Source organism: Stegastes partitus, unplaced genomic scaffold, assembly GCF_000690725.1.
Source record: "Stegastes partitus isolate 25-593 unplaced genomic scaffold, Stegastes_partitus-1.0.2 Scaffold597, whole genome shotgun sequence".
Lineage (NCBI taxonomy): Eukaryota > Metazoa > Chordata > Actinopteri > Pomacentridae > Stegastes > Stegastes partitus.
The window spans coordinates 351,465-362,640 of record NW_007578328.1 but is presented as its reverse complement, the minus strand read 5'-3'; the positions used below and the strand labels follow the sequence as shown (position 1 = coordinate 362,640).

At 39.6% G+C, this 11,176-nt stretch overlaps 1 protein-coding gene across 1 annotated transcript in view; it reads left to right on the top strand.

The window, feature by feature from the left end:
* The first annotated feature begins 943 nt into the window (after positions 1-943).
* The window catches only part of unc93a (unc-93 homolog A), a 22,583-nt gene continuing 12,350 nt past the window's right edge, over positions 944-11,176 (top strand). Inside the window, exons 1-3 of the mRNA XM_008289180.1 lie at positions 944-1,033; positions 9,012-9,193; positions 10,552-10,781. Coding sequence (XP_008287402.1) covers positions 944-1,033; positions 9,012-9,193; positions 10,552-10,781 — 502 coding nt within the window. The remainder of the gene's footprint in view (positions 1,034-9,011; positions 9,194-10,551; positions 10,782-11,176) is intronic.

The following is an 11,176-nucleotide window of genomic DNA, read 5'->3' as shown; positions in this document are numbered from 1 at the left end:
TTTTTTTTTTTTTTTTTAATATTTTTGTTGAACCACAATTCAAAAGCAATGTCATGATTTTCATTACATTTTTTCTGTTACTACTTTAGTCAATTTCAGCTTATTTCAGTGACACCTGTTTTGCTCCTTCTTTAATGGGAGGGTATGAATATATTTGAGGATGACTGTACAGAGCAGGTGTTTTTTTTATTCTTCGGGGGTCTTTTTACTGATGCCACTCCTGAATAAAGTTACTGTTCAGAACAAGGGAGACAAACACATTAGAAGCTGCACTTTTAGGGATTTTATTTCACTTTCACTTTGGGGAAAAAAAAAAAAAAAAAGTGACGGAGATGTTGACAGAAATGCCGCACCTACAGCGCATATTTACATTTTACGCACGTTTTTTTTTTCTCCCACGCACATTCATAACATCATATCTCCGGTTTTACGCGGTCTATAGACATGGAACAAAAACTGGGAGAGAGTTTAAAGTCTGCACTTTCGAGGGAAGTTGACAGCATTTCTATACGTGAGCTGGGTTTTTTTTCTGCGGTGTTAAAAAAAAAAAAAAAGTCACATGATCACATGAGCGCGGCGTAAAAGGCGGACCTCCAGGGTTAATGATTCAGAGCAGGGAGGGAGCAGAAGGAGGTCCACTACTGTAAATGTGTGGATTACGTGAAATTTAGAGGCCTGCTGATAAGAGTAATACTCAGTAAAAACTCAGCCTTGCTGGAGTGAGTGTTGGACTTTGTTCTCAGCTGGTTCCAGTCCATGAGTTTATCAGACACAAGCGTTTCCAGCAGAGAAGAGTCTCCTCTGACTTGACTCTGGAGCTGCGTCCAAAAACCAGCTCCATTCAAAAGGATCACTGTCATCATATACTTTTTTTTTTCTTAGTAAACATTAAGGATCTGTGGAGTTTTGTTTTTCCTTTTTGACTGTTGTTGAGAAGGCAACCATGATCAGCCGCAACTTCAAGAATGTGTTGGTGGTCTCTATTGGGTTTCTGTCTCTGTTCACGGCCTATGGAGGCCTGCAGAGTTTACAGGTAGGTGCACTGATTGCACACAAGAACTGCACTTTGTTGTTCAGTAAACGGATTGAACAGGATATGGTATAGTTTGTGTGTGTGTGTGTGTGTGTGTGTGTGATTTGGGCAACTTTTTCTTTCCTTCATGCTAAAGATTAACAGTCCTTTAAACATGCAAATTTAACCAAATAAGAGATTTTCATAACTTCGCCCATGACCAGAGAACAGACCATAAAATGTGTCTCATTTTAACATATAAGTTAATAAGAATAGGCTAAGTTTTACTTCTCAGACTTGTGTTTTTTTTTAAGTTTTACATATTTGTTAACAGAGGACACTAAGCACATATAAATATAACATTACAGAAGGGTTTTAAAGAATTGTTAACGAATGGAAATCAAACAGAATGAAAGCAATTANTCACACTTGTGCGGACCGTTTTACTAACGTGTAATCACCACCTCCTGTAGTTTGTGCTGGCCAAATTTCAGGTGTGTACGACCTTCCCTGTAGGAGGAGATAGATTGTGAAAATGGTCAAAAATGGCCAAAAGTCAGGCAACATTATCAAAATATGCTTGTCAGCTGTGCGCACGTTGGGGTGTGGCGCAAACGTGTTCTGGTCGGGGCTCTGATTTGGATTGTTGAGTTTGAGGCAGATTGGAGCATGTGCGGGCTCGTTACGAGCCCCTTCCTGTTTGGTGGCGAGGTGCGGCGGCGTGCATGTTGGCTGTGGTGAAAACGCACTGTGGTTGAGAGTTGGAGTGTTTGTGTAAAGATTTAGGCTGATTGGAGCTCATACGGGGCAGTTATTTATCATGTCTTGTATTATGGTGTTTGTTAGTGTTTTGACCAATTTCAAGGGTTAGCATTTCCATGTTGTCAGACTTTTGCAAAGCATTGTCTAATGGGGATGGATGCTAATTAGAATGTGAGTGGAGGATAATTTCTGAAAGGTTTGACTGCAGGGTGATGATGTTTAAGTGGGGCTTTTGGATGTAAATGGAATGTGGCCATGTGACTGTCAAGCATACATCACTGAACATCAAAATCAGCATGCAGGTAATGACTGAATGAAAGTAAGAGTTTTAGTGTTGTACAATTAAAGTACAGATCTCTGTGTTATCATGTACAGCGTGTATCTATACATGTTTGAATCAATAGTGATGATCATTTGCAATAAGAGCTGCAGCACACAGCTCTACAGCAGCAATGTTAATACAGAAATGGTGAAGCTGTGTGGCTTAAGCCATTATTTTGTTAAATGTATAACGACAATAAGTGTAGATTTCATTTCAATAAATGTGGTGTAAAGATGACATGGAGCTATAAGTGTTGTTAGGAACACACATATATTGTAGTTTGTGTGTGCAACTTTTACAAAGTGAAGTTGTTAATGTGAAACATAGCTATGATGGCAAAGTAGTGTTTTAGTTTCAACGGGTAACAAAGGTGTTGTTTTTCCAAGAAGGGGCATGTGCATGGTAAGACATGTATTTCTACATCACAATGGTCATGTGTACAGCTGTGAAGATGGGGCATTTGCCAGGGGAATGTCCCAGCATTGTTTAATGGTGGGGAGCATTTGCCAGAGGAGTGTCTCACCATTGTTTAATGGGGCTGGATGCTAATTAGAGTGTGATTGGAGGACAGCGCCTGAAAGGCGTGAATGCAGGGTGATGATGTTGAATGAGGCATTTGGATGTAAATGGAATGTGGCTATGTGACTGTTGAGCTTATACAATTGAATATCAGTAAACTAGTTTGGGACTGTGTACAGGATTGTTTAAGCTTTGTTCTGCTGTATGTCAGAGTTGTAGAATAATTACTACAGGATATATTGTGAGTATTCTGGTTTTTGTGGGTGTTTGGTCATGTGACATGGACCTGTATATAGAATATACATTTAATGTGGCTGTGAATGGATGTTAGTTGTTTAAATGTAACCAGGATTGCTCGTGTGGATAGCTGAACAGGTTGGAGAGGTGACCTATGTACAGAGGTTATAGTCCTGATGCAGCAGCCATGGTATGAATGTGGCCAGCAGCTGATTTGCTGCATGTTACTCTTGTAGATTAATTGTAGCAACTGAACTTGCGTCAGTTACTTCAAGATGTCTCAGTCAAGAAGCTTCATCTTTTCTGACTGAGTAGTTGGGAGTGTCAGATCCTGATATTGTTAAGGAACCATTAACACCTGAGCTTTTGTTTCAACTGGGGGTTTGTTGCCCTTCCCACTCATTATGCGAGTTGTCAGTGCTCCCCCTGTGTGAATGTGGTTTCATCTGGTTGGGGAGAGGTGTTTTTGCATGTTGTTCCCTTAGCTTTTACCCATGTTTGTCTGTGTATTTTCACTGTCAACTGTCATTAAAGGTGGAAAAAGGCCCAAAAATATATCTTTAAAAAAAATGAAGGACAAAATGAATGTTAACAGGATATGTGGTTTGCTGTTTTGTGGACTCTTGTGTTCTCGGTAAATTCAAGGTGAGTTGTAAGGAGTCATGTAATCTGGTATCAGTTTGGGTCAGAGTTTTGCACATCTTGTTTTAAAGTTAGTATGCAAGAAATTAATGAATGAAATTAAAATGTTTTATGTTGTAAAATTAAAGTACTGATCTCTGTGTTATCAAGTACAGTGTATACATACGTGTTTGAATCTATAGTGATGATATTTTTGCAAACAGAGCAGCAGCACACAGCTTTACATGCAGCAATGTTAATACAGAAATGGTGAAGCTGTGTGTGTTTAAGGCATTTTTGGTAATGGTGTGTTATGACAATAAATGTAGGTTCATTTAAATAAATGTGGTGTAAACATGACATTGACATGGAAAGTTTTGTGCGGAACACACATATATTGTATTTTTGTGTGGGGAAATTTTAGAAAGTGAAGTTGTGTATGGGAAACATAGCTAGAATGGCAAGCTAGTGTTTTAGTTTTACCAGGTAACAAAAGTGTTGTTTTTTCAAGGAGGGGGATGGAGGATGGGGATGGATGCTAATGAGCCTGTGATTGCCGGACAGTGTGTGAAAGGCTTGGCTGTCGAGCAGTGAATATTGAGTCATTTTATTTTGGATATAAATGAACTGCGTTATGGTGGGTAAACAGTTATACATGAATCACATGAAAAAAGTAAATACTAATGAAATCAGAAGCTAACTGATGGAAAAGTTACTGAGTAAAGTTATGTGTCCATGCAGACTTGTGTTTCTGGTCATTTTTCTTTGAATCAAGTGTAACTCCGCCCACATTCCGTTCCGATGTTTCTGATTGGTGGACCTGTTTGAACAGCCCTGATAAGTACCCAGGTGAGGCACAGTGGCCTTGTCTTTTGGTAAATTCTCCGAGAGGCTCCACACAATCATCACAGACCTGAGACTGTTATAGTTTCTTACTTGTGAGGATTTGTGTGTTTAGTGGATGTAAGGATACCTGTTGTCCTTTTTCTGCTATTTTTCTGTTTGCACCAGTTTTATTTGATTCCAGGTGAGTTATTCATTTAGCAGTATTTGTGTAGTGATGAAAATGATGATGTGTTTTTAGGAGTAGAGTGGATGAACTAATGACCTTTTTGTTTAGTGATAGTAGAACTGAATTTGTATGTGTGAAATTGTGAAATGGTAAAACTGTCTTGTCATGTAATGATGAAAGATGTTGTGTTTATGATTTTATAGATGCCTCGTGGCAAGTCCTACCGCCGTTCCCAGGCTGTCAGGAGGAGGCTGGAGACGCAACATACTCTGAATGTTGAACCCCAGCAGCTTGCCATTGGCAGTCATGCATGTAAGTAGCCTGATTGTAAATTAATTGTATTTTACATTTGTAAGAGTTGTATTCTTATGCTCTGTAGCTATCATGTGATTTACATGCATCTATGTGCACATAAATTAACATGGTTGAATTTGTAAAAAAAAAAAAGGATGTTCAATGCTTTGTTGTTTTTTGCTTGTCTGATAGGCAGAGGTACTGGTTACCGACATGCTGTGCGCAGATGGCCAACTTCACTCGTGACTGGACGTAGCCACAAGTTGGTCATTCCAGCAGAGGTGCCTAACAAGAAGGTATTATACTTGTAGAGCAGTTGCACATAATAGCAAAATGCTAGTATTATGATTTGCTGATTAACAAATGCTGTCTTTACAGTTTGTTCTTCTAGTTGGCGCATCCCATCTGCGAAGCATTGCTGATGGGATTGTGGCGATGCCAGAGGGAGGCTTGTCCTTTGGTGTCATGTCCACGCCGGGGGCCGCTGCTGCTGAGCTGCGGGCAGAGTTCCTGAGTGCCGTGCTACCAAGGAAGCCAGACGCCGTCCTTCTGCAGGCCCCCAGCAACAACCTGACTTCCAGCAGCACCATCCAGGAGGCGGGGGCAGATTTCAGCAAGCTTCTTGCTAGTGTCTGCAGCCAGCATACCAACGTAAGCATAGTTGAAAATTGGTTGTGCATGTGTTTTTGTGATAGCCATTTGTTTGCAAGGTATAATAACTGTAGAATAATGTATATGGTTGATGTGGGCAGTGTTTGAATGATCAGAAATGGTGTTTTACAGGTGGTTGTGACAGACTTTACTCCGCGTCTGAACATTGACCTGAGCTTCCAACAACACCTTCGTCAGGAGTACCATCGTGTTGCTGCAAGCATGGGTATGTACAATAGTAGTCGCTAGAGACATACACATAGCTGTATAGAGTGTTGTGTAACTGTAGCCAAAACATGGAGTAGTAATTTGTATGATGTTTACTTGAGCAAACATACAGTGGAAGATGTATATGTCTGCATTTCATAATGGCTTGTTTGTACTTTGCAGGTGTGAAGTACTTCTCTGTTGTGGAGTATTTTCCATTGAAGAACTTGGAGCTGTGGTGCAGGGATGGTGTAAGTATAACATGATGTTGTATTGTGGCAAATGGGAAATTGTACATTGAAAAGCATATGGCCTGTATAACAATGGCAGGAAAATGAAGTTAATTATATGTGTTGCTGTTATTTCTGAAGGTCCACCTGTCGGACACTGTGGGGATGCCTATCCTGGCACAGTTGCTGTGGATGGCTTCTTACATGGTAAGTTGTGACTATTGATTAGATTTTTGCATAGTTTATTTGTTTGTGTGCTTGTATTTTGTCCATGGTCATGCATATGTATGCTGTTTAGACATGCAAAGTATATGAATATACCTTTCCCATACATGAAGCATTTTGTAATTATGTTGTTTAAATATGAGAAATAAAAATCTATATCAATATTTTTTTAGGTACTCCAGCCACCAGCCCCAAAGCCCCAGACCCCACGCAGGGCATCACAGCGCAGATCCTTGCCAAGAGTGGTTGTGAAGGGAGAGGTCACCAAACCATGTCCACCAGTCAACCCCTTTGAGTGGACACTTGTTACACGTGGCCAGAAGGTAAAAGATAGTTCTGTCTCATTTAGTGGTGATGAATATTTGAAAGTGCTTTGTCTTGAACAACTTTGTGTAGTAATTGCTAAGGGGGAGCTATTTTTAACACATAGTTTCCTGCTTGGTTACAGAGACATCAGGCAGAGGAACGGCAGCCATCTTGTGGTGTGGTTTCCAAAAGGAAGCAGGCTCAGCAACAGGTGTGTTATTATGATATTATGTTACATTTTCAACATTGAAAGACCCATATTGATTATAAATATATGGTTTGCTGTCAACAGAAAAAATTGTAAGCATTGTGTTTCTTCATGTGTCTTTCATAGGTGGAGTTGGGGGAGTGTTCCATTCCGCAATCTTCTGGCAGATTTGGTCCCTTGTTGCATGTGGTGGAGGATGTTCCTACCATCCTTCCAGTCAGCACAACCGTTCCAAAAGGCAGAAAGGTATTGTATTTGCATATTGTAGCTGTCTTCTTGTCTATGATATCATGTTGCCCAAATATGGCAATAAGAACAGTATTGTTTATTGTTTTTGTAGAAACCATGTGTGGAACGCAAGAAGAGGGTTGGTGCCTCCAAGAGGAGCCGACTGCAGCAGAAGGTGAGTCATTTTATCAATGTAATATTCAAGGCAGTGAGGTTTTTTGGTGCACAGTATAAAGTATCAAGGGACCAATAATGTTTGATAACTTTTGTTATAAGTGTATAACTGTAAAACAATCAAAGTGTACATGGTTGTTTGTGTTGACTGTGGATGAAATGTCTTTGTAGGTGGAGGCTGCTCCAAGAGGTGTGCAGGTGTGTTCCCGGAGGTCACCTAGCAGTGCAGCGACCGTGTCTGTGACACATGAGGTTGGTACAGTTTCGTTTTAATGGGATTGCTAACTTTAATTATATGATTTTTATTACAGTTCATTGAAAACAATGGACGGCATGTCTTTGTGGACAATATTGTAAAATACATCCTTTTTGTGTGATTAATTGTGTATGTGTGTAAGAAAGTGTGTGCAGATTTTCAGATTTGCATGTCATAGTTATTCTTGAAGTTTAATTGTACTTATTGGACTTGTTTAAGTTTGTTGTAAAAGTTTTATCTCTCATCCAGAGGTTTCATTATTTGTGACAGACTAGTTAGGAGTTCCAGATATTGTTATTGTTAAGGAGCCCTTAACACTTGAGTTTTGGTTTCAACTGGGAGTGTGTTGGTCTCCCCCATTGTTATGCAAGTCATTAGTGCTCCCCCTGTCACAATGGGGTTCGTTAGGGTCTTTGTGGCGAGGTGTGAATGTGGTTTCATACTGCTGGGGACAGTTTCTAGGACTGAATTGTAAACAGAGTGTATGGAATGTCTTTGTAGGTGGAGGTGTGTCCAAGTGGTGTGCAGGTGTGTTCCCGGAGATCACCTAGCTGTGCTACAAAGAAGGTGTCTGTGACACAGGAGGTTTGTAAACTTTTTTTAAATTTTTAAAATAGTACATGTTAAGTATGAACATAAGTTGAATATGCTCGTTATTGTCAATTACATTCCTTGTTTGTTATAATTTTGCGTATATGTGTATTTACATGTGTTTGATATGCAGTTGATTGAATGTTTTGTTTGGCAGGTGGAGGCAGCCTTGGATCTTCAGTCCACATCTGCTGTGCCAATACTTGCCAGGTCTGCGGGGGAGGGGGCAACGCAGAGCGCCGTTGATGGGACCGGCAACCGTGAGTGCACCTCTGTTTGTAAACCGTCCGGTAGCGTAGAGCAAGTGTCGTCAGGTGTGGTTTCTCCAAGTCATGTTCAAGATNGTTTTATTCACTTTAGCTGTGCATTTAAAGTCCACAAACAGACTCCAATAGTCCATAAGATGCTTCACAGCTTTGCTTTTCAGTTTGAGTGTTCTGCTTTCCTGCACGGGTTCTTTGATTTATCAAGTTAAATCATTTTGACTGATGACTTTTTACTTTTATCGAGTCTTTTCAAAAAATTCACAACACTGTAGGACTCTAGTTCTTTGTAGTTTGTGAAAACAAAGGGTTTTTGAAAAGTGTTACACTGATAAACTTCTGAAGTGCTGCATTTTAAAAATTAAATTTAGGTGTAACCCAATTTCTTTGCAAATGACTGAATTCTAATTAGTACTAAAACATTTGTTATAACTTAGAGGCTGATTAAAACTTCAGAAAATAAATAAAAATTGTGTCTATGATTCAGGATTGTAACTCACAAGAGACTACTGATGGCTGGGTCCTACACCTCCCCTTATGTATCAGTGTTTCTGTTAGAAACTACAACCTGCAGATTGAAGTCTCCAAGCTGAGATAAACTGGATGAGATACAAGGAATTTCTATTGAATTTTATGAAACTGAACTGGTCTATTATGCACAAATACATGCTTTTATCCAAATTTTAAAATATGTGCATGACTTAAAATGCTCTAAATTACACAACTCCTCACCTTTGTTGTCACTTTCTGATGCAGCATTAACTGATTGTAGCGATTATATGTTTCAAATTGGTGCTTTTTTTTTTTCTTCTCCTGATGTAATTTCAAGAGAACTATCTTTGCCTAAAACAACCCACTGTGTTCTAACGGACTCGTGGCTCTCCTCTGTGCAGAGCAGCCTGAATGCAGAGCAGGGGATGGGCGTGGCGTCTCTGAGCGTCATCTACGCCTCCATCATCATCTCCTCCATGTTCCTGCCTCCCATCATGATCAAAAATCTGGGCTGTAAATGGACTATTGTTGTTGGCATGGCCTGCTACGTGTCCTACTCATTTGGAAACCTCTACCCAGGATGGTAATCAGTCAATACAATCCAACAATAAGGCTTGTTTGTTAAAGATTATTTGACTATTGTTAGGCATTTTTGATATTTTCAGCCCTGTTTGTGGGCGATGCTTATGTTTGAAAACAAATTCAACATGCTGGATACACAATTTCAGCACAAAATAAATATAAAAGACATATCTGTATCTTACATTGGAATAGACTTAAAAATCTAATACAGAGGATAAACTACTGACTGTGTAGGATGATATACTTTTAAAGTAAATGGTCACTAGAAAATGTCTAGATTATTAAAATAAATATGGCAGCAACTCAGAAACAGTTGTCAAAAATGTTTTTTTTTTTTTAATTTTTTAAATTGTTATCTCAATGATTTGCAGTTTCTGCATCAGTCAGAAGACCTAACCCTTTGCTCCCATGTAACACAGTTGCATGATGTCTGCCCGGCACTTTGACACACACACAGACAAACAATAGGTAGCTGCCATCTTTTCTTTGCTAGAGCTGCTTCTGTTAGGGCTCCGTCTCTCTGCCTGTAGTCACAGATGAGGGCTTACAGAACAAACGGCGCCTCGCCTACTTTGGTCCAACTGACCAATCACAGCAAACTGTGGTTTTCAGGACAGTTCCTTTAAGAGACAGGAGCTAAAACAGGTGCTGCAGTAATGTACAATACCAGACAAATCATGTGTTTTTTGAACATTGAAGCATGTAAATATGATGTAGTAGACACCAAAATAGAATTTAAAAACCTGCAAATGTGGATGATACAGGCTCTTTAAGTTACCACAAGTGTCCTAGCGGCTCTGTGAAACTGTCCATTTAGCTCAAAGCACCAAATCAGAAACCAAAGGATAGAACTGATATCAGTTTTCATCATTTGTATCTATTATTTTTACAGTCAATCTGTCTGTTATTTTCTTGATTAACTGATCAGTTGTTTGGTCTAAAAAATGTCAGAAAATTATTTTTTAAAAATGTCAATCTGCATTTCCTAATGCTCAAGATGACGTCTTCAGATGTCTTGTTTTATCCACAACTTAAAGATATTTAGTTTGCTGTCATGAAGGTGGACATTTAGTGCTTTTTTTTCCCTTTAAAATGGTTAATTAGCTAATTAAGTAGTTGACAACTAATTGATTTCTTGATTATTTGTTGCAGCTCTGTTGATGTCTGTACAAAACTTAATCCTCCTCCTGCTTTCGAATAGTAATTGAGATATATTGCAGTCATGTCAGTCTTATAGCTAACAAGGCTAAATCCTCAATGAAGGTGAAGTGATGACTAACATTTCTTTACCTGATCCCAAGGAACACAACAGCAGCAAATGTAAAAGCAGATGATAAGATGATGAATTCTGTCACACAGGTACACCCTCATCCCTACCTCAGTGATCCTGGGTTTGGGAGGCTCTCCTCTGTGGTCGGCTAAATGCACCCTTCTGACCATCTCCGGGAACGCTCAGGCTGCCAAGGAAGGCAAAAAGGGCGCTGATGTGATCAACCAATACTTCGGCATCTTCTTTTTCATCTTTCAGTCGTCTGCCGTGTGGGGAAACCTCATGTCGTCGCTCATCTTTGGACAGGACACCGAAATAGGTAGGCAGACCGCTGAAACGGAGTTATGAAGAGTTAGGAGCTATGTGGCAGCGTGATAAACCCGCTGTACGTTAACTGAGAAGGTTAGATTTTTGGAACCAGAACTGGTTTCACAAATATTTCATTGGTGTGCAGGGTCTTTTTTTCTGATTCTGCTGCACATCACTTATCAAGCTCTGTACTGACACCATTTATCAGGAGGGAACTGATAGTTTGCACTGCAGTCTAATCAATATTACATTAATGCAACACAACAACAAAACAGATGAGCTTGTTCAGCTAATAAATATACTGATGAGAAGGCTCCCTCTGGTGGAAATCAAGTTTGTGTTTCTTTTACCTCGTTAACATGTCCATACGGTGTGGAAGGCATCCATCCATCCATTATCTATACA